Source organism: Varroa destructor, unplaced genomic scaffold (genome assembly GCF_002443255.2).
Source record: "Varroa destructor unplaced genomic scaffold, Vdes_3.0 BEIS01000003.1, whole genome shotgun sequence".
Taxonomy (NCBI): Eukaryota; Metazoa; Arthropoda; class Arachnida; order Mesostigmata; family Varroidae; genus Varroa; species Varroa destructor.
This window is the reverse complement of record NW_019211456.1, coordinates 32609477-32632881: the sequence shown is the minus strand read 5'-3', so window position 1 is coordinate 32632881 and position 23405 is coordinate 32609477. Positions and strand designations below refer to the sequence as shown.

The 23405-nt window shown below is 45.6% G+C and overlaps 1 protein-coding gene and 1 long non-coding RNA gene across 4 annotated transcripts; both read left to right on the top strand.

The window, feature by feature from the left end:
- The first annotated feature begins 92 nt into the window (after positions 1 to 92).
- Positions 93 to 16191, top strand: LOC147756836 (uncharacterized). Of its 3 annotated transcripts, none has more exons than XM_086983367.1 (2): positions 93 to 839; positions 9672 to 16191. In XM_086983367.1, the coding sequence occupies exons 1-2, from the start codon at positions 809 to 811 to the stop codon at positions 9977 to 9979; spliced, it is 339 nt and encodes a 112-aa protein (XP_086839493.1). In that variant the 5' UTR covers positions 93 to 808; the 3' UTR covers positions 9980 to 16191. The 3 variants fall into 3 exon arrangements, 1 of the variants encoding a protein (XP_086839493.1); XR_015323506.1 differs by lacking the exon at positions 93 to 839 and adding an exon at positions 5028 to 5953; XR_015323507.1 differs by lacking the exon at positions 93 to 839 and adding an exon at positions 6026 to 8987.
- Positions 16192 to 16728: 537 nt separating this feature from the next.
- Positions 16729 to 18408, top strand: LOC147756835 (uncharacterized). The gene is made up of 2 exons (XR_015323508.1): positions 16729 to 17030; positions 17472 to 18408. It is a non-coding gene; the product is annotated as an uncharacterized LOC147756835 (long non-coding RNA).
- Positions 18409 to 23405: the final 4997 nt, after the last annotated feature.

Genomic DNA, 23405 nt, shown 5'->3' with positions numbered 1-23405 from the left:
AGCGGCAGCAGATTTACCAGTCATTTAATCAATACGCGTAATGCAAGTAACTGGTTTAACAATATGGCCAGTCAGTCAAGCTCGCTTATGCCTTGGGTCGTCCGCGAAAGCGTCGTATCGCCTGTCACACCATTGTAGTCTGTACAGGTAGAGCTGTCTATGCTGGTTATCTTTTGTTGGGGGCCGCACTAGAAGCTGGCTGGCGAATGGTGACTGACGACGTTGGCCGCTTATAAACCACGTTTAGACACAGAAAGACGGACCGGTAACAATCATGTGCCACTAAATAATCGAGTCGCCATGTAAACGTGATGATTTGTTTATGAGACTGTTCGTCCGCAGCAGTTTGTTGATATCGAGGTGTTTGTGCCGCGCTGACGATGACGGCGACGGCAGAGACGCGATTGCATTGGTAGAGGCATTCACATTGGTTTTTGGTCACGGCGGGGCTAGTGGTCACCAGATATGTTACCATCATGCACGATATCTTCTGAATGTGGGGCACTAGACGCTGCGTTTGAATTTACGGGTGTTTAGGCATCGCGTCGAATTCGGTGTGGATGGGAGTGGGCGGGGGTTGTGAAGCCGTCATTTTTACTCAATCACGTTTACGAACAACGTGGTAATATGTCGACAATAGGTTTGAAAATTTCTGTTGGTTGACGGCCTAACTAGTGACTGAGCTTCACCAGGCTACCCTGAAGAAGCGATTGACTGGCTTTGTTACCGTTCATCGATCGAGCCACCGACAGAGCGTCACCGTTATTCTGCTCTACCAGGTCCACTGAATTTTTACCGAACAGACGACATGTGTGTATCCAGAGCCTCAGCGAGACAAGGTCAGACGTAGCTGATTAGCGCGAAGATCTAGCTAGCAATTCTTCTAAATTATACTGCGTTACTGTGAAGACGACCAGGATTTCGAAACTCTGACATCGGCTAATCACCGAAACAGGAGCTTGGCCGGTATCAATGTTTGGAAATATTGCGTTGTACGTGTGCTGATGTGCATACCTTATTGTATAATATTATCTTATTAGTTTCGCATACGCTGGTTTAGCTTATGATATTCATTGTTCTTCGAAGCTCGAACTTAATTTACGCTACTGCTTGTTGCTTTACTACCATTCGCGGTCGCGTGATTTGACGCTGGCTACAATGGCTCTGCGTGACAGCTTTCACCAAGTACGTTAATGTACGTCAAACGACCGGTACTCTTAACCGAGCCAGACTGTTTCTGCGGGTCACGTTATTGAAGTTGCTGTTTTTTCACGGTACGTGTTTGGAATGATTTAAGTAGGTTGTGGAAGCAGTAATGCGCTGCCAACAAGTCTTTGGCCTCGAAACTCTATGTACTACTACTATTAATGGATTTCTGTTTATTAGGGATTTGGCAGCGCGCGAATTTGAACTTATTATAGCATATAAACACGGAGGTTGAGCCGGATAGACTGATACTTCTAGCACAGGCAACGACAATGGTCCCCCCACGTCTGGTGACAAAGATTGGCTGGTACAGCTGTATGAGAAGCAAGAGTGATCACCAGTAAAAGCATAATATTTTAACATATGACTATTATCATTTAAAGTTCTGTAGAAGTTTTGCTTTTAATTTACATGCGTTTCTATATGCATATAACTCTGCAGATGGCGCCACCTTCGGGTTCATATTCATTGACTGCCAGACATGCACACACACACAGTGAGAAGGTAGAAAGCATAACTCGAGCTACAATATGGCTGCACCCACGACATAACATGAACGATCTGATCTCATTGTGAGCAAAGCAACAGGAAGTTAAGAAGCCGAGCTTTGGAGTTGCGGTCGAGCCAGAGCAACGGCTTTATTCGCTACGTTTGTATCTGGTCGCTTCAACAAAGTTCACTTTGCGGCGATGACAACAGCAGCTCACGTGTGTTTTCACAGCCATCTACGTCCTCGAAGGGGGCTGGGGGCGCTGTTGCTGCCACTCGTATCTGCAAGACGTTTCTTATACCTTCGCGTGCGACAAACGCCTATACGTGCACAAGAAAAACAGGGAAACGTAGACTACCACCACGTACAGTGAATGAGTAACAAAAACCTGTCTTAAGCTAACGAGTTCCAGCAGCACTTGTGGCTGTGTACATATGCGCGAAGGCCTCGTCGAATAACAGGCCGAGTGACCCCGTTGCGGGTAACGCGCTTCGGATGCTGGTGTTGCGTCAAATGGGTGCGTTTGCCAATGGCAGCGTCTCGACTCGATTGTTATCCCCAGTTCTGTTGTAAGCGTTATCAAACTACACTGGTGCCTGCGACAACAACGAAAACAAGCACACAACTAAGCACAATGACTCATGATTTCTTTTGGTCAATATTAACCCTGGCTTTCCCAGCGCTCAGCCTTTGGTCAGTTGTTCGCCACCCTTCGATGAGCTCAGCACAGAACTATCGTACCTAAGCAGCGTCCACCGTCGCTTATCTTATCGCAGTACCATGTTAAGGGCGAAGCGCTATCTGATCACCGGAAAAGTTGCCTGGGCTTTGTCCCATCTGGTCTGCCCTAGAGTAGAACGAGGGCGCGTGGATAACGAGGTACCAGACGCAAAAGGACGGCCATTATGTTGATGGTACGATGGTATTGTTCATGTTTCGAGTGAAACAACTAAGATAAAGAAAATTCGAAGACTGAAGAAACACGAAAAAAAAACGACGTTAAACAATGATGATCAGAACTCGAGAACGAAAATAAACACAAAGAACCATTGATTAAGACGAAGTCGTATCATCTGAATGAAAAAAAAACCATGAGCAATCTGTTGATTAGATCAATTAACTTGAACGTTCGAATTCGACAGCAGATGAGTCGCAGCGGCAGATTGATAAGGAAAGCTTCGGCTGTGAAAATAAGAAATCAAAACGGAAATGCCATTGCCCACGAGAGAAAATTCACACTCACAGGTTAGTTAACAGGCATGCTTTATTCTCCAGGTTAGGTTGTGGTTGAGGTACGTATCGGACAGTTGCGCACTACCGTGGCCAATTTGAAGCCAGTATCTAGATGATCTCAACAATATTTGATCGCATCGCAGCCTTAGACACTTTACCGCTTCACCCCGTCGCCAACTATGGGCCTGGTTGTATGTCTGGCCTTGCTTTTAATGCTTAGTTAGTGCATGATACCTACTATATTTTGCTCGAGTACAAATACATCTATATTTATACATATGGATTATATGCTGTGTACTATCACCTTCCTTGTTATACCAACGGGAAAAGCCTGTCCAGGGAATCGCCTTCCTTGATGGCGCCAGATAAGCGCCTTGATCCACATTGGAGACTCGTTACGTGTTGTCGTTAATAGAGAAGACCCTTGGAGACGGCCAATTCAGTACTAAAAAAACACTTGCCAATAATATAATCCGACCGAGCGATAAATGCGAAAAAAAAATAGCGAAGATTCAACCAACAGAAGACCTCTTCCCGATCCGCGCGTTGGCTAGTTTTCGTTCGGCAAAGAGAAGATAAATGACAAGTCGTTCGTCTCCCTTGTGCGTCGTTATTAGAAATGGCAACAATCGTCATACATACATACATACATACATATACAGCATATATATTTACTGCTGATACAGCCGGTATCTGTTGCATGTGCGACTGACGCCGATACTGCCCTGTGCACACGTGACTATCGGTCTAATTGAAAACTCTTGAGAGTGTTCATCTACTAGGAAACGTTTCGAGACAGGGATAAATACAAGGAAAAAGACTTTCTTCCAAGATAAGATTCTTTATAAATTACCTTTCCGTCCACAATAAGTGCCTGTGCGCCATTGTATCCGTAGCCATATTTTTTTCAATACCAGCGAGTTTATAACACGATTAGCTGTAAGCGATTGAGCGAAGCGTTGATGGTTTAGGTGGTCGCGGTGTTCACGGTCGCAGCAGACGTACCGTCGAAGGAAAGACTCGTCTTGAACGCAAAAGCTGCGCTAAACGAAAATTTAACTATCATCAGCGTTGGCTGAATTGCTCGCAATGGCCGACATCATACTGTTTGTTGGTATAGTAATTGTTATTGTACTATAGCGACTCGTATGACAAACGTCTATTGACCTTGACTGCTCACCTCTGTCGGCAAAACGATACGAAACAGCAGTTTTTGCTACGTACGTCTTGTCTTGGTCATACAATAGGGCTTGTTGGCCAGTTTCAAGCAATATTGTTGTTGCCGTCACTGGTTAACGGAAAAGTTGAGACGTCCTGGAGGCGTCGGCAATGGAAAGGACTACGTGTACACATAAACGTGCAAAAATATACGCGGCTACATAGAAGTGGCTGTTGCCATCAGCCAACCAATTGAGCTAACTTCCGTGCAAGTTCGGCCTTAGTCACTTTAGATTATGCCCCGTGTGAGTATTTTCACTGCTCACACGAAAGCAGGCTGCCAAACTATTCGAATGGATACCGTCTCAGCCGTATTACTGAACGCCAGCATCAGCAGCAATTGCAACAACAGAGACGATCTCCGCTATTCAAGCGGTAGCGGTACCAACAACAATAACTTTCGAGATAAGTTATGGCTCCGCAACAGGAAAAACGTGTGAGAACGCCATGCGACGCCACGCGCTAATAAGCTAAAGCATTACACGTGCGTGGAATTAAAATCGAAAAATCATCTTTTTTTTTTTCACGATGATGACGCCGGACAATGAAATGGAAAGAAAAGAGGGTAAATGAACAAAATTGGAATGAAATCTCATCGACTCACTGTTTGTCTTTCGTTCAGCCATTATCGCTGTTTTTTTTTTTTTTTTTTATCTAGTCATGGTATTACGACTCACGGACGATCGACCATACAGACTAACTAACAGCTGAAGACTACTCGGCTATATACTATGTTACCCTATTAGAGAAGGAAATAATACGAGGAACCAATCTATGGATAGGAGTGTAGGTAAAATAAGGAAATTAGCGCGATAAGCTTGTACATATAGTTTGTTTTACCTGGATCTAAGCGTAAACTTGCTTAGTTTACGATACTGTTTGGCGAATATATAAGTTATGAATAATACTCACTCTCGTAGAAGATCGTTTGCTTTCTGATTAACAGTCTCTTGAGAGGAAACGGGTGATGACGCTACCACAAATATATATTGCATACCTTATATGCGCCTAGTGTATGTGCGCTATACGTTCGAAACTTTACGTATCTTTACGTAACTGGAGGGTAGCCGGAAAAAATAGCTGGGCGTCACCTGGGTCGTCACAACAAAATTTTAAACTGAGGTGACAGTGTCAACGATTTCCATTGGTAGCAACGTTTCTTTTTACGTTTATCTGTCGTGTTTGAGCGGCGGATGAAAAATGTCGGACCCAGTTACGAAGCCGGTCCAGCTGGCGACCCAGGTTGTCGTTGTTGTTGCTGCTGCTGCTCGGATGTTGCCTTCTGCCGCTGTTCATGGTGATGTTAATTCCTGAAGATAGTGATGCCGATGCTCCTGCTGCTGATTATGATGACGGTGCCGCCGCTAGCGATAACGTTCAAATACGGACGCGTAAGTGACAGCAGTTACGCGGAGTGTTCGGCGGGGAAGAAAGAAGCACACACCAACAACGGCAATCGGACACAACATCACCAAATGCTCGACCGAATCTAGAGCGAGCTGTTTTTTGTTTTAGCTTTTGCTGTTACAGCAGTAGCCGTCGTCGTTATAGTAACAGCGCGGTCGTATCATCATCGGCATCACCATCACCATAAGCGGAATTAGAAATAGTGCCAGTCACAACAGCAATGTGGTCTTTGGTGTTGATGTAGCAGAGTGTGCGTATGTCTGCTTAACCGTCCGACGTCCGGCTAACGTACCGCCATCGTTGCAATAGCGTCACCGCAGTACGCTTACAACAACGGCCCCCAGCGCTAATACGCTCTCTTCGAGGCCGTCCATAGCCCTGCTCGTCTTCTCGCTTATAGTAAGTTATTGTCATAGTTACTTCTTCTTTTTCTATTGCTGCCGCTACCGGTGCCGTTGTTCGTTCGTCGAACGGTTTGTTTGCCTCTGCTCCGGCAGTTTCATTTCGTCACCAAGCGGCCCGTCACAGTTAGTGAGTAGCCACGCCATCATTGCAGCCGTCCCCCTTATTTCGTAGAAAGAGCACGCCGCGGTACAGTGAACAGCTCTCTGGCCTGAACGAACTGGTTGGCGTCTTGCGAACAGGCCAACGCTGACGGCGAGGCGCTTAATAGCGCTTAATTGTGAGCAGCGGAATCAAAGGGCGACTCTTTCCGGACCGATGGTTGCGTCTCTTCTGACCGATTTCTGCATCGCGTCTGCCGCTGCTGTTGTTGCTGCGACTGTTACGCTACTGCCGTACGTGATGCTGCTTTTTGTTGTTACCGCCGTCGTTGCTGTCGGTACTGTTGATGTTGCTCTTTTTCGCTTTGCTTTTGTATAACCGTCAGGTCCGGAGCTGCGGCGGCAGCGACGGCGACGGCCGATACCAGCAGCTGCTTTTGTTGGTGTCATCATTGGCAGCACCGTGTTACATTGGCTGAGCGCTAGACCGGCTAACCTGTGCCCCCAGCCTCCCTGTTTAATCCCTGTTATCATACCATTGTAGTGACTTCAGTAGTTGTGGTCGTAGTACTAAAAAAACTAAACACAAGAACAGACTACAATATGTTAGCGTAAAGCAGCCGAACGACTCTATTTTTGCCATTAGGTTCTTCTGCACTCTCTTCGTGCATAGCTTTTCGTCAGGCTTCATGTAGTATATAATATAATAGCGATAAAGTAGCAACAGCAGTCCAGTGACTGATGCTAGTGGCCATCATGTCCACACTATATCGTAGGTAACCATTGCTATATAGCGCTTAGTAAGTGGTGGGTGTCGAACCTGCAAAAAGGCCGCGTTTCCCATGAGCTCAGGCAACAGCGGACGGTTTCGCACTGCCTTCCATCACCATTATCACCACAAGCAACGGCCGATGCGGGGACTGTTCATTACATACTACTGGGCAACCTGCGGATCTTCTTTTCTTTAAAGGGGTCGTTGAATCTGTAAACCTCGCTCACGAACATTGGGTGCCAGTTTTAGCTGTTTAACGTCGCAATGTGTAGCTCTAATCCGCGTTTTTCAACTTTGATGCTCTCTGCACACCCCCGTTTTCCACTGCGTGTTTCAAAAGCATTTTGATCGATTTAACTTCTGAGCAAACACAGCCCATGCGTGTATATATATATATATATATATATATACTCATAAAGATTTAAGTTTCGCCTCTGCTTAGATGGCTGGTTAGCTTATCGGTGGGTGGACAGGGGCGGTCAATGGTTGGAATTGTGGCAATGCAGCGCTTTATTATCATTAATTGCTTGAAGGAACATGCAAAAGGAGATTCAAGTGTGGCGCTCATACAGTGTCTAAGGCAACTATATCTGGTGCTAACGATTAAGGGCCGACCTGTAGTGGTGACAAGCATCCCCCAGGGGCCAGTATCGATTGGTCCTTTTCTGGTGGACTTTTCGCTGCTATTACTCTATTAGCGGCCTACTTAGTGTCTGCGATGTTGTATCTCATCTCTGATACAGTTATATACCTAGTTATAGCGTGGTGCCATGGAGCACTATCGCCATCAGTTCCACTGCCCGATAACCACAACAATAGTACCAAGAGCTTCCATGGCAACAGTAGCAGATCCAGCCGCTTTAGCTGAGTTGAAATCATAAACAGCAAAAGCGTGACAAACGTGGCAGTCGTAAATGACAACACCATAGGACACCAAAACTTCCGTGCAAAGGCAGACCGCTCCGCAGCCGACTGCTTGGAGCAGTCTGGCGCAAGCTTCAGTAAGTTTCATCAGCACCGTCGCAATAGCAGTTACCACGGCGGCGTTGTTGCTGCTACTATTGTTCAATTAGCAACAAATTATGAGCACCCTTAATAATAAGCGCAGTAACAATCGTAGTCCCTGGAACAGCAACAATTGGCGAGCGTTCCGTGGCGATGGGGGGGTAACAGGCCACGCCGTCGAAAGCGTCGACGTGCGTCAGCGAGACAGACAGATATAAGCGGACGTTTCTAAGCGCTCCAGTCCAGTAGACACGGACACCGGCATGGACATGCACGAACAAAAAGAAGCTTTCGTCGACGACGTCAACAACCGACCATCGTAGCCGCTCAGCTTGCAGCTGTAAATGAACTCGCGCAACTCTATCCAGCATAAGAACCTATGTATAATAAATACACTATCATCATTGGTGGTGCAGTCGTTGCCATGTCGGTGAACAGCACGGGCGCGCGGTTCGAATTCGTAGTTCGTCGGTTCGGTAGAGCGAAGCGTGGCGCTAGCTGACCATGCAGACGTAAACCCAGCTGCGAATAGCTCGAAAGCCGGTATTTAGGAGACGCTGCCACTGTTCATGCTGGTGGAGTTTGCCTGTGATACTGGTGATGGGCAATCACAAAAACAAAAATACAGAAATGAATGAAAAACAATGAATCTCCAACGGCAGTTGAGGGCTCTATGGCTTATCTGTGTGTTCAGGAGCCCTACATGTTCTTTTAGAAGCGGCGGTGGTCGCTATTGGAAGTTGTCGTAGCGACAACATCCCGAGCCTAAACAGTGGCAGAACTAGAAAAGGCGCAATAGCGGATTTGCCAATGGCTGCGCCATTACCATCATCATGCGCATCGGTAGGAACGGTAGCGCTGGACTAATTGTGGTCACTTCGGGTTGTACTGAAACGGTGATGGTAGCCGTTGGCAAATATCGTGCGGGAACGCTGTGACGTCAAAGATGAAGAATGGTAACTACCAGTCAAAGAGCAGAGGAAACAGGCGCTAGAATTGTCCTGACACAAATAGCTGGCAATCTCATTGTTTAATGAGCTCCCCTCTAATACGTACTCACGTGATACTATCTGGTACCGAACAAAGATACTGAATAATGATTACATTGCAAAATCGCAATCTCTTGACTGCCGCGTAGTTTGTGGTGTACAAGGTACGTATCTAAAAAAACAATTGCGATTGTCCTGTCGATGTCAATGTATAATTTATTCAGCGACAAACAAACATATATAAAGCACTCACATGTCCTGATGATCATTTATCTGTGGGTGGTAAGTATTACATTCGAAAAGGTAATGGAGACTTGAAACTTATATGCACGAACGGCAGTTACTAACTTAGCATATGGACAATGTTAGACCGAGCAGCTCAAATCAATTACCGTAGTTTTACATGGACATACACGTTAGGTCATTTCAGAAGCTTTTGTTTCAGTTATGAAGCCGTTGAAAAGTATTGGAAAATATAGTCGAAAGACTAATTTCCAACAGAATACGTTACATCGTTTATACTCGTACTGTGATTACGCTGAACGATTGTTTTATCATCGCACATTGGGGGTGTGGAACTGGGGGGTCTGGCCTCTTGATCGACAGCGTTTTAGGCATAAATCAGTCTGGGCCAGTTGCCTGCCTATAGCAGGCTATTGATGCTGATCATGCTATTGTTATTTGTATCGTTAGTCCTTTCTTTCATATTCTCTTTCTTGCACCTTTATCCCATTTAGAGGAGCCTGTAGTCTTTATCGCCTGGAATCGCATCTCATACATCTACAGATGCCACCAACGTGGTCGACAAAAACTGCCTCGGGGCTGACTCCTTCGCTTATCCATTTCAGGTGTCGAAAACTTAGATCATCGGGAGGTGACCATTCTCTTCCATGTCACTTGCTGCCCGTGCTGTTGGCCCGCATTAGACTGTTCACTAAATCAGTCGTTTGCAGCGGCAGGCAGTAACAGCGGAACCATCATCGGCATTGGCAGCACCACAATCATCGTCGTCATCATCATCAGAAGAAGCAGGGCCTTCCTGCTGCCACAATGGTGCGCCCTGGCACAGTTGCCGTCCGAGGCCGTTGCCGTCGATCCCGTTGGATCGGGAGGCAAACTCACTACGGCAGCAGCAGCAGCAGCAGCAGCAAACTGACACCAGTGAGAGAGCCTCGTTCGGTTGTGCCACCTGCTGCCTTCATCTTTTCCGTTTCTCTACTTCGTCGTTGTCGTCATTTTTTTTCGTCTGTTTCTGCTACGTCTTCGTCGTTGTCTTCCTCGTTGGTTCATTCGTTCGTTCGTTCGTTCGACTTCGCCGCTGCGTTTCGCCATCGCCGTTGCCACTCCTGTCGTGGCCAATTCACGGAAACAGCGGTACGTCAAGCCGCTCCGACGGCGCGTCCGTCCGGCGACTGGCCGCGCATCTATGCCTGCTGCCACTACCGCCTTGTGCCTGGTTATAGCTTGAGCGATAATAGTCTTAACGCTGTTTGTTGTTGGTTGCCTGTCGGCCTGCCTCGAGGCTGCGGCTTTGTTGCCTATTTACCTGCTGCCTGGCTCAGTCATTTATTAGACTCGCGCTTGACTCGTTCGCTCGGTTTACGGCTGCCACGCAGCCCCAGCGCAGCACAAACGCATCGAAGCGCTCGGTGTGACGGAAGCATTAACAACGCCGGCGCTGCCGGTACCGGCGATTGCGGCATCGGCCGCTGCACCAGCACCATACTCTGCCAGCAGGAACAGTGACTAGATCTTCCTTTTCGCTTTCGTCTTCCTCTTCAACTTCTTTTTCTACCGCAACTCTCCTCCGCGTTTCCTCTCCGTTCTCTTCATCTGCGATGTCGTCGTCATCGTCGTTTTTCGCTAGCTTCGTTGTTGTCGTAGTCTCGTCAGTGGCTATGCCAATGGCTGCGGCGGAAGCGACAGAAGACACGTAAGGAGGTGCTGCCTTCCTGCTTCACTTCGCTTCAAGATGAATTCCGAACCGCACAAGGGCACAGCGGCACTACTGAAGCAGCAGTAGCAGCGGCAGAATTTGCAGCGGCAAGGCGCGACGCAGTGCTACGTCCGACCGCCGCTCACAGTGCTGGCCCTGCTGCTCATGATGGCCAGCTAGCAGTACCTATATGCTGGCAACGGCATTTGACGCCGGCCGCCGCTACTATTGCGTTCCTTATAGCAGTCCAAACGCAGAGATGGGACAGAGTTCTGCCTCCGAAGCAGAGATGCAGTGGGGCAGAACTTGAGTGACAGCAGCAACTCCGCCAGTAACGCCACAGACACAATGCCAGGGTAGCTCATTGTCGTCATCATGAAGATCGTCATCGTCGTCATCATCATCGGATGGGAAAAAAGCTAAAGGAAATCATTTCGCCATCTAGAAGAAGCTGCGTGTGCCGCACGACACCCGGTCGCTGTTTCGATAAGGCAATGAATCAACGAAGTAGACAATCAATACGGGGACCATGTGACCCAGGACCAACATGGCCAAGAAACGATGGAGAGAAAAAAGCCATGTCTGGCTGTCTGCGTATGTGCTTATGTGCTGCATGAACGATATCAGCACAGTAGCAGCAGAAACAACAACCTTTTTGCGGAGCTGTAGTCCTTTTGCCACTGGCGTAGTCCAACGTAGAGGAGTCGAGACCAGCAGTTATAATCCTATTGTAAGTAGTTGGCCAGCGACAACCTTCGCTCGCAGTTTTGGTCGATTAGGTCGTGTTTGGTCATTTTTTCGACACGTCTGTCGCGTAGCGGTGTGCCGCAACCGCTCACCTCTAGTTCTGATACCACTGTTGTTGCTGTGGCTGCCGAAGTACGCTATTATCTCCCGGGAGTTACGTGAAAAAAGGTGCTTAATAAGATGTCCCCGCGTTATAGGCCAATGGTCGTCACATCGAACAGGAAACCTGAATAATGGGCCAAGAGGGAATACGAAAAGAGACATCCGAAGACGAGTTTTTGTGCCGCGACTGTCAGAAATGCGTAGACGTTGGTCTACCTACAAAACAACACGCTCTACGTCTCTATACGATTAAGAATGACTGTTCCAGAAGCAGTTTCTCCCATGTTTTCCCCCTCTGATATTGAAATGTGTTGTACTATTTGGTTCGCTTCTCCGCAGATTTCGTTTGCTCGCATAGACGCTCGATTCGTCCATGAATTCGCCTAATCGCTGGGCCACATCGTAAAACGCACCATTAAAGCGAGCGAGAGTTCGACAGAGTGCAGGGGCTAGGAATCCTCAATGACTGACTTGATATGCTTGCTTACATGCCTATCTTAGTATATCTCTGTATCTGCGTGCTTGTACGTAAATGCTGTCTGAAAAAATCAATCGTTGGAAGTTTCTGGAGTATCGCTGCACCATTTGTAATCAAGCAACATGTATGTATATATATATATCATGCTTATAGAATATACATATATATATATATATATATATATATATATATATATATATATGTATATTCTATAAGCATGATATATATATACATACATGTTGCTATTCTATAAAGACAGCCGTTGGATTGACGTCAGCGGTGTCTGTTTGGGCCTGCGACCAGCCACTGCCCAACTCGTGACGATCGAATTGAATGGCGAAAAAAGATGAAGAAGCGAATAGATTAAGCATGCTCAAGCAACTAATATTCACGGAAGAAAGGGAATCACTGGGGAAGGACGTGAGGGCTATTTTTCCCCAAAGACCTTGCGCCATCGATGAGAACACGATGGCCAAGCCGACAAAACATATAGCTCACGAAAAGTGTGTGCTACACACACATATATATATATATATATATATATACATATACATATATGTATATATATCGGGGCCAAATGGAGCAGGACGAAAATGGTCAAGAAGCGATGGAAAAAGAGACCCTTGTCTGGCTGCTTGCGTGTTACTATCTGCTTAAACTGCTATACAATAATTTGTATTTTTACAACAACATATGTAAGAGACGAACAATCAAGAAGCACCGTTCCTTTATTTACTAGCTAGGTCGTATAAATATCTAAATACATCTAAGAGAACTCTGTTCATTTGATAAGGTAATCGGTATCTATCATCCCATGTAGTAATCGCTTTGGTTTTTGCGTTTGGCAAACCTGCAGCATTTCATAGTAGCTAGAGTAGTTCAAAAAAGGGCAAAATCATCTTTCTATACATATAGGAGTATCATATTAGGCGTAGATACCTTTTACATATGATAATACAAACAATAGATGAGGAAACTTTAGTTGCTTATTTGGTTGCACCTACGGTATGATTTGTCCTACTGTAAACAACCTGTAGCATCTGTGTATTAAAGAGGAAGGTGTATTTTTTGTCGCCGCGTTAAACGTCCCATTTTCGTCGCAGATTTACTAAATGCCTCTTGTCGAATCGACATTTTGCTTTTTGTTTCTATCTTACATCTCCAGCCATAAAACAGTTGCTTCTGTTGCGTAGCTAACGTAAAATACTCTATGTATTTTAGGAGCCGCGAAGCTCTGTGTTCAAATTATTGTCTGTCCTGTACTTCTGCCTATGCTGTCCTAATGCTGGATTGCAGTATCGAATAAGCGACGCGATAGACAGAAACTTATCAATCGAACTTCATGGTGCTCATCAACGATTACAGCCTAAGGTAGCTTGTAGCCCTTCGCAATTGACGAGCTGCAGGTGAAGCACATGCATCGATAAACTGCACAGTATAAGCATAGTCGCTGAGCATGTAGAACTTTATCGCATGTAACAGTGTGCTCTGTGTTATTCCCGATTCAAAAATGTCCTACAACTCGGCAACAGTAGTAGCGGAGAGTCAGCCACAAATCAATACAAATAGATATAACATCTTTATATTACTTCCTGTGGGCAGAGTATCGGGGCGGGCGTGGTAGTAGTGATCACAGCAGTGACGACTAAAAGCGGCAGGCGAAACGCTGAGGGCAGCTTCCTCGCGCAGAAGAAAACGACGACGATGATTTTCAAGCGTCGTGTACGTTTGACGATATGCACATGTGTACGCCGTATACCATGCATTTTGTCGGGTGTGGGAGGATACCACAAATATTCAATAGCACCCCGATATAAGGTACGCATGCACATATGGCCTTTAAGGAAGCCTGCTGTCGAGAATATATAATATTATTACAAAATGCAGTACCTTAATTGTAACATCTGTTGACGCACGCGCGTACGTGATTGTCCTTGCTAGTTTGTAGTGATATCATTTAATCTAGTCCTTGCTCTCCTTATTTGTAAAAATATGTTTATTACAGCTGGTAGTGTTTGCTTGTCTACTTTACAATGGCGTCTGTTTTCCATACATGCATTTGTGTCTGACATCGGCCGAAGGCCAATTCGACATACTTACGTCTATTAAACGTCAGCCTATGGCCGGCTTAATCTATAACGTCTAGGAAACAGAATCGGCATGTCAACATGAAGCGTGTTGACTCTTTCCCCGACATGCCGACTTTGATCCCGAGTTACTGTTAGGATAAGTCAGTTTTATCGGTCAGCTCGATTTACGTGCGGCCGAAGGCCAGCGAGGTCGCAGCCAATCTATTCCCAATATTATCTTCGCAGTCGCTAAGCGGTAGCATTTCCGCCGTCGTGTTGTTATTTGAAATGACCATTATTACCGTCGCGGCCATTACCAGCAATGGTAGCTACGTTATTATCACCATTAAAGTGATTGTAAATATCTCTCAAATTTCAAAGAAGCAACCTTGAATAAGGGGCAGCTGTGTGCGGGCGCCTCTATTGCAACAAGTTTGTACCCTGACTGGCCAACGAGCCTTAAGAGCGTCCTGCGACGGTCGTATAGGGATATAGATATTTTATTTAAGTGACATCACTTTTACGGTTTCAGTGTGTTGGTAGTCGCAGCTGCATTAACTGGAACGCCTTTTATTGCCGAACCGATTGCGACGTCTACGCGAAGGCAGGACACGCGTCGTTCGTAGGAACAGCGCTGAATTAGTTGAGGTCGAAATTGGTAATCTGGCATGTTTTGAATAGCTTTCGTTCACTACCTTCCACCCCTGTACCCCGTTCCGCGCCCCCACCGTGCGCCATTTCTGAGATGAACGTCGAGGCGCCGTTTTTTTGTTATCTTGTGCCTCTTATGATTCTATTAGAATATAGCATGATTATGAATTTTCCATTTAACAATCATTTATCTCTCCCGGTAAGTGAGGCGTTTGATCTTCTTCGAGAGCGACACACTTCCACACATATATAACAGCGAATTTACGTTGAAGAAAGAAGGGAGAGCCCTAGTTGTTGTTGTTGTTGTTGATGTGCATCTTGTACACAGCACGCGTTGTTCGATATCGTTTGGCTAGATCTAATCGGTAATCTCTTTCATTCATGCTAGCTACCGGGCTCAATCAAACGGTAAATGAAAGGGAGTTCGAGCGTTGGTTACCCTCCAGTCGTTCGATGAGCACAGAAGATAGCGGATTCATTTTCAGTGTTTGACACGCGTGCGGTTTTATTGGCAAACCGTAGGGCTGTTACGCTGTTGTACTCAGCATTGTTTTGCCTTGTTAGCTTTACGGTGTACTAGGTATGACTCTAGGGCGGCAAGACTGTAAATAGAGTTAACGTATAATTCGTGCCGAATGTCTCATGTTGGAAACGCTTGTACAAGGGCTAGTCTTCCGCCAATTCATACCTTTAAAACGGACGAAAATGGACATCAGAAAAATAGAGCAAATCCATAACTAAGTAGTGGGAGTAGAAGTCTTTATAATGTATACAGTCACTTGTTCATTGACCATAAGCAAAATAAATATTTTTCATCTATTAATACAAGCGTGTGCTGGCCCGCTGCTTCTCGTCTGGTCCCAACTCTATAACACTAATAGATTTCAAAGACAACAAAAGTTTAAGAACGAAAGACAAAGTTCAGTGGTAGCTAAATCAGAGTCTAGTACTCCGAGTGGTTAGTCGGTTCTGAAATTGCCTGCTCTGCTTCACCGTAATACTGAACGGGCACGTAGACCCCTACGAGACGCTGCGGTTTGTGTCATAGTGCTGCTAGGTTTCTTTACACTGCTAGCGGTAGCTAACATAGATACAATGTGCCTTGCTGTGATGATCTTTTTTTCGTGGTAACTTGTCTACTTGAAGGCGCCCTAGATGATCTAGGTTCGTCACGGTGGGGGGCAGTCGTCTAGAGCAACGCTTGACGCCACTATAGAACGTAAAAGGTGTACATCAAGGCGAGCTGATCAACACGTCTCACAGATGTTGTCAACTAGAATCATCATTGACGTGAAGTGAAGAAGACAAGAACTAGAAATTTGCCTACGAATAGTTTGTAAAATAAACGACCAATTACTACACTTCGTCGTGTCAGCAGTCAACTATCAAATCACATTCATTTTCTATGTACTACTTACGTCCTTTTCGAGATTATTCATAGCCATTAGTATCATCTCATCTATCATATCTATAATAATATCACATTCAATTGGCTTTGGTCTATAGTATCTATTCTTTCTCGTTATATGTAAGTTATTGCATTATCGTATCACTACAAAAATTTCTGAAGCTTTAGGATTCCCAAAAAGTAAGTAGTGGTCCTCGCAATCTAGCTGCTCTAGTGCGTCGAAACATTCCGAGGTAGCTCCTGGCTTTAAGCTGCCCGATAGTCATTCAGAAATATACGTATGTACACGTAATATATATAACGAGAGACGAAGGAAAAGAGGCTAGTGGCTTCCAGAAAACTTACGCTTCTAACGACGATAGAAAAGGCCAGTCATCCAGCCTTTTCGTTCTATTTTTCGCCCTCAGTTCCGATGTCTGCTTACGTTCCGGCTTGCGCCTGGCCTTACCAAGGGCGGTTGGCATGCTGTTGCTGTCGTGGTTTTCTCCGATTCAACAACGACAGTGGCCGCAGAAATAGCGATAGTTCTCAGTGAAGCAGTCTCGCCCGGCGGCCTGTATCGCCGTGGCCACTGGCGCGCGGGCAACTGTCGCCATTTTGACGTTGCCTGCCTGCCTGCCTGCCTGCCTGCGTGCCTGCCTGTTTTCTTTCGCTGTCCGTTCACCCGTTCACGAGTGCTGCGCTAAGGGGATTAAGCATGCCCGTGGCAACAGCAGCCACTACAGGCCACCCTGTCGCCGAATAGCGCTCGGTCAAAATGCCTGGAGTCGGTCCGCATGGAGCGAAGCCATAGAGATTCGGCTGACCGTCGACTGCGTGAGTCAGACACGACGGAAAGCGCTCACAATCAGACGGACACACAAGCACACACTTAGACGCCAATACATGTACTTACACGCATTGATCACACGGCTCTGTTCTGGAATCCGGCTGGCCGGAGCAGGCCAGAAAAGCCCTCAGCCTTCAAAAGAAATGTCTGAATTATTATTACTCAGACACAGTAAAAACAACACCAACATATAGTCGAAGTAGGCATACAAACCGGGAGCAGGGATACACACCCGGTCATAGCTGCGGTCACGCTTGTGTTGAGAGAGAGGAAGGCACATGGGGACCGATGGCGACGGGGCAAGCAGTCGACTCTTCAGTGAAACTGTTTCAAAAAATTTGCAATACACCATACACGTATCTAAGAATGTATATCTAAGGAAACGGAAGCAAAGTATTAATGTATTACGTATTATCTTGACTTTTCAGAAATGCACACGAATCCATATAGACCGTAAAGTGTGTGACATAAGGCGTATTGGAAAATCATTCGTTAACGGTAAGATTACCGTCAATTCACCTTTGTGACTAATATAAGTCGAGGATATAGTTGAGCTATTATGGCGAGCTGTATCGCGTGCGGAATTTTATGTTGATACGAAAAAGGACAATTTTCTTGATTATCGTTCGTTGAATAGGACCATAGCATGATTTAAATTTGCAATAAGCCTAACGAAATACGCTTGATTGTCGACGGCGTGGCCTCAACTCGGACACCACGGCGTGAAGTCCTTAATTTTTATAGTTCAATAGAACCCAGTTCGGACGATTGATCTTACCTGTTCTGTGTGCATAGAGTACATAACTTTCTTTCTATAACAGCGCGTATCTCAGACAGAATAACATACTGATAAGAAAGTGAACATCGAGCTAATGAATAGTACTATAGATGTGTACAGACCCAGGGTTGGGTTTTTATACAAATAGCGTTTAACTCGCCTGTACTTCACAGTGGTTCTGCATTTATATCATGAATAGCGTTTCAGGATCGATTCACATATCCTAAATAACGTTACCGTGCTACTCAGTCATCTCTCGTTGGATAGACTCAAACATGTACTAATTGCAACAAGCGTACAGGTGGACAATATGTGCACATATTCAGATTATCTATGAAAGAGAAAAAGAACGAGGCCTTATCTATCTCTGTTTAAATTTCATTAAATAGAGGGTTACTACCAAAGGAACTAGAACGCAATGAGACTAACCGTGTCCTGCTCTAATAACCGAAAACGTGATTTACACCATCAATATTGTGCTTGTTGTTATTTAAAAGTAAAGGCTTCGCACTTGTACCTGATACAATTAATTGTCTGTCATAATGAAAAAGACACGAATAAGAAGATGATAATAATAGCAAGGGTAATTTTTGTTTTTCCAACTTACTCTAAAAGTTTCGATTATGTCAGCGGAATTGTAGAGTTGGCGAGCTCCCTCGACTTTCAGTTCCTGTGTGCCGTCAGACAACTATGTTAATAGTTGGTTCAGGTAAGTTAGGGATTGAGTGGGAGTATGGTTTTGTCCTACATAACACTGAGTGCGTTACTGTGTGAAGTCGTTAGGAATAAACCGCAACCTAAATAGGTTTAAAGTTAAGAAAGACCAAATATTGAGGTACCTGGGTATTTGCTGATACAGGATTAGCTTGAATCTAGCCTTGAAAGTAGAGGAACATTTAGGCAGTCGTTTTCTATTTGATTTGGCGTACTTTTTAAAACAAAAAAATGGGAACAAAACAACGCTACGGGATCAACAATATTATATGCGTCGATTTTTCTATTAAGATACTTAAATTGAAAATAGAAAAGCTTTTTTGCTACTATTATGCTAATGGCTCAGTCTTCTGCTTCGTTTCGCATTACGGGTTGTTGCCGAGGCATATTGCTGAGAAAATGTTCGTTACGTTCTTCATCCCTATCACCAGCGACCTTAAATTACATTGCAGAAGTCTTCGTCTAACAAAAATAGACACCAGAGGATATATATATATATACACACGTGAACATTTACGTTAGTATAACTATCTCTCAAATTAATTTGTTGACAACTATTATTGTTATTATCATTCAATTTATTATTAGTCACTGTTACGACAAATAACCCCGACGGCACCTCCAGTTTCTCGCCAACTCCTGTCATCGCTCCTTCAGCCTCTTTGTCAAGGTCGTCTGCGGCTGGCAAAATGCCTATGTAAACATTGAATATTTCTTTTTCTATTGTCATTCTCGATGCTGGCCAGCGTTAAAAAATGTTTGATAATTTTTTTCGTTATGATTGTCATCACTTTCGACTTCTTTCTGCACGCGCACATTGACACGCCGCTGCCGCCTTCGTATTTGACGACTGGCGCAAGCGGGCTATCTTGTGCAGCTCCTGCAGCCGTAACCGTTTCTGTTCATTCGTGCGTCGGCTGATATTCCAGGCATCACTGGCATGAAATGTTTTCTTCCTTTTCTTGTATTGCTCGGTCTTGTCTCTGGATGTAGTAGTCAACCCTTCCCAGAAACGCAGTTTTACGGAAGGAAAGCAGGAAAAATTACCTTTACAGCTCCATGCGCAACAGCGCATCGTCGTCATTGTCGTCGCTAATGTCCAGATCTGCAAAAATGATCAACATCGTTATCATCGAATTGTCCTCTAAGGTTCGCTGCTTGAAGTGCTTGCTAGGTAGCGGATGCGAATTGGTATGTATGTAAGTTGGCATTACATAAGTTGATCGCCCCATCTGATGGGGCAACCGGTGGCAGACAGCCGCAGGAACTGGCATAGGCTCTTCTACGGCGACAATCTGTAACTGCTGTTACGGGCCACAGCCAGGTTCCCCCACCGAAGTTGTTGATACACGGACGTCGCTTGTTGATTCCCCTGTTGAACTCCTTCCTCACGAACTTCTGCCGACGCGACCACCATTTTGATGGCATCGGCTGCCGCAGTTAGTCTACTTGATCTGCTGTTACCATATTCCTGTGTACGATATTTACTGTAGCTATCTTGTCGCCGTCTGGCTTCTAGGCTGACGCCAGATGCCAATCGTCACCGACGCTATCGCCGCCGCTGAAATTGCTTTCGGTGAGGAGTCAGACTAGTGACGCGAGTGGGATGGGCTGCTAGCTTGGCTGACCAATCGTCGTGGCTAGCTTGACGCCGATCTTTACTACACTAAAGCAACAACAGCAGCGGCATACGTAGCCGTTGTAGCTGTCGTAGCGTTTGAAGTAGTCCTCACTGTCCACGCAGCAGAAGCGTCAGCGCACATGTCGGTGACAACGAGCCGAACGCCGACCGACCGAGAATAGAAGGATACAGACGGATCTGCGAACGAATACCGACAATGATGACCAAGATGGCTATTGCTGTTGATGATGATGCTCATCATTTGGGAAAAGATCCAGAAGACACACAAGACAGTCTGACAAGTAGCGAAAACAAATCAATGCGAGCTAGAAGGATAAAGAAAGAGTAAGATCGAGCGCGCGTTCTATTAGAACACAAGAAACCGCCCGCCCGGTTTATCTCCTCTGGCCTTTGCCTTCCATGTTGACTGACACGGCCCACCAATACGAGAGACGTCGATCGTGCATTCGTAGACGTTACGGACTTCACTGTCACCCACTTCACTGTGCTGCTGTTACACCATTATGCTGACTTGCTGTGGTACGATGCATTGGTTCACAATTTTACATTGGCTTGCGTGTTGTTCTCTTCGAATGAAGTTTATGATGACCACCCGCTACTGCTGATGCCTTTGTCACACCGCAGTCCTCTACCAATACCACGATGGTTACAGCTATCACTGTTATCACAGATACTAATTTAGCTGGTGGTTAATATTACGAGCATTAGTAAAGACTGTAAAAATTCGACCCATGCAGGATTTTGTTGTTGTTGTCGATCTGTCAGTTCGTTCGCTCGCTCATCATCCGCGGTCCATCTCCGCGACGCGCCTTGATAAATGCACCGTACTCCTCTAGAAAACTCCCCTCGAGAAGTTAGAACGCCTCGTCAAAGGCGTGCGCATCAACCATGCTTATGACCCTGGTTCCATAGTAGACCAAGCAATTTATTGATCTAGACTGTCCTCAAGCCAAATGTTAAAACTGGTGCAAAACCATCTAAAAAAGGCTTTAGAAATTTTCCAGCTAACGTCACCACTAATCGCAATCGTTCAAGTTGCAGGCCTCGTATCAACCATCGCATTGAGGTAGGAGATCGACAATGATTCGGTGTAATCAGTAAAAAAAATATTTGTTAGACATGAATCACGAAAGCAGCTGTTTCTTCTTTACGAACATTAGTGTCTTATTGATAGACCCTCATGTAGAATCGTTTTGCAAAGAATGAGTAGGTGTCTTAGCTCACGAGCAGTAGCCAATATAACCATCAATATTTCTTACTTATTCTGACCTTATTATACAGATCTCAGATCGGTTACTACGTGCGTGAATTCCCTTCACCACGTCTACGTCGACTAAACGTCATGGCTATCTGTCACCAATGCAGGCTAAGTCAAATCGAGTGAGAAACACGAACGTTCCTTGGATGACGACAATGCGTTAACAGTACAATGTTTGGCTTAGCTTCCACTGGCACAGCTACAGTAGTATATCTGGTGAACGGTCGCCATTCCTAGGTTGTCAAGCAGGCCAGATCCTTTCCACGGCTTGCTCTCGATAGAGTGATGAGCAAGTCAGTCAAGGGCCATACATAGCATCGATAGCAATAATAGCTATTGTCTGCCTATATCTGTTGCGCGGGCCAGATAAGCTAGCCACAAACAGGCAATCCAGGACAGAGGCATACGGTCAAGTACCTCCTGCATTTTTGCTGTTTCTATTTTGGCTAATTAACCTGCTTACCTTCTTCAGAGCACAAAACACTAAATTGGCCGACGGAACCGAGAGGCAGTGTCGCTATGACGACAGCTTAACCATAGTGTACAGTGCAGTAACTTCCCCGCTGGTGACCCTATGCTTTGTTTGTTTGGTCAATACAGCAAGGCGATCTAAGTTCCAGTGTCTTCATTTCTTAGCAGAAGCTTTACGTTACAGTTGAGCGGGCAAAGATCGCCGCACAGATTAGGGCAAACCGTTTTGTAATCATGACTGGAACCATTGCCATCGGAAGCATCATTAGCAATCAGTGTAAGCATCGTGTTAACCATCAGCACGTCCTACATCGATATGAAAGGCCCATGGGTCTTCTATGCATACATTTATACGTACTTATATGAGCAGACCATATCTAGGCAAAACATACCTGCGTCGACAGAGATACCACTAGTTATAATTCATAGGAACATTTCTAGTTTGAACAGTGCCCAGAACAGCATGTAAAAAAGTAGGTACAGGTAAACTTATCATTATTTATACAGCTAACGTCATTTATTCTTCCTACATACGTTTGGAAGTTTTTATGAAAGTTGAGCTCAGGTAGACGCTGAGTAGGTTGTTATGCCTTACGTTATGGACGTTCGTTACGATGGAGCCTGGCACCATTCTCCACCAATTCGTCGAAACCGCGTGATGATTTCATTTGTTGTTTTCGTCTCTGAGAGGTTGCTTGCTTGATTGTGAGATTGCTTGCGCCACATCAGGGTTCGCGACTCTCTATGCATCATTTTGGCTCTCCGTAACTGAAGTACTTGCGTACGAGCGCGTCGCGTTTTTCATGTGCACCGACCAGTGGACGACTGACTAGTGCTTTCTATCCGTTGTTGATTATTCCCCTTCAGAGCGTCATCGTCTTTGCCCCACAGGTGCGTACCCCCTCAACTTTCTTTTTGTTCTTCTATTTCTGCGTCTGCCTTAAGCTTCCTCCGTCCGGACTACTCCGAGCGAGTAAATGGTGAGCCTTTTCGATCAGGCTACAGGCTGAAGTAGGAAGGGCGGCACCATATAGCAGGTATGGTATTATAGATGGACCTATGCAGAAGCCGCAGTCCGATTCGGTCTGAAAACAAGAGCGAGAAACCGGAGAGAGCCGGGTAGCTTCGCACAATGCATGCACGGCCTTTTCTGATCTCAATCACTTGATACATGAACAGAAAGGGGCATTGAGCAAAAACCAGTTAGTTTACAGCGTCTATTTCTCCCGTCGATACCGAGCGTTTGGACGCATCGAACGCGAACGCAACGCCAGCGACTAGTGAGCATCATCACCAAAAGCAGCGGCAGCAATGGCGGCTGCATGACGACGACTAGCACCGGTGAATATCATCATAGACGCATCGATATTGGCAGAAAAAAAATAACTTTCGAGTAGACGTTCACGAACACGCAGGTCGCGTCATTGCGAGCATCGTCGCTGTAACTGAGACTTCGCGTCTTCGATTCGCAGAAGAAGTCAGATAGAAAATGGTAGGCT

Bases quoted from the DNA above. Each gene is read 5' to 3' on its own strand.
- LOC147756836 (XM_086983367.1), top strand. From the start codon at position 809: ATGTGTGTATCCAGAGCCTCAGCGAGACAAG. The intron at 840-9,671 runs GTCAGACGTAGC...TATCCATTTCAG, and splicing joins CAGAGCCTCAGCGAGACAAG to GTGTCGAAAACTTAGATCAT.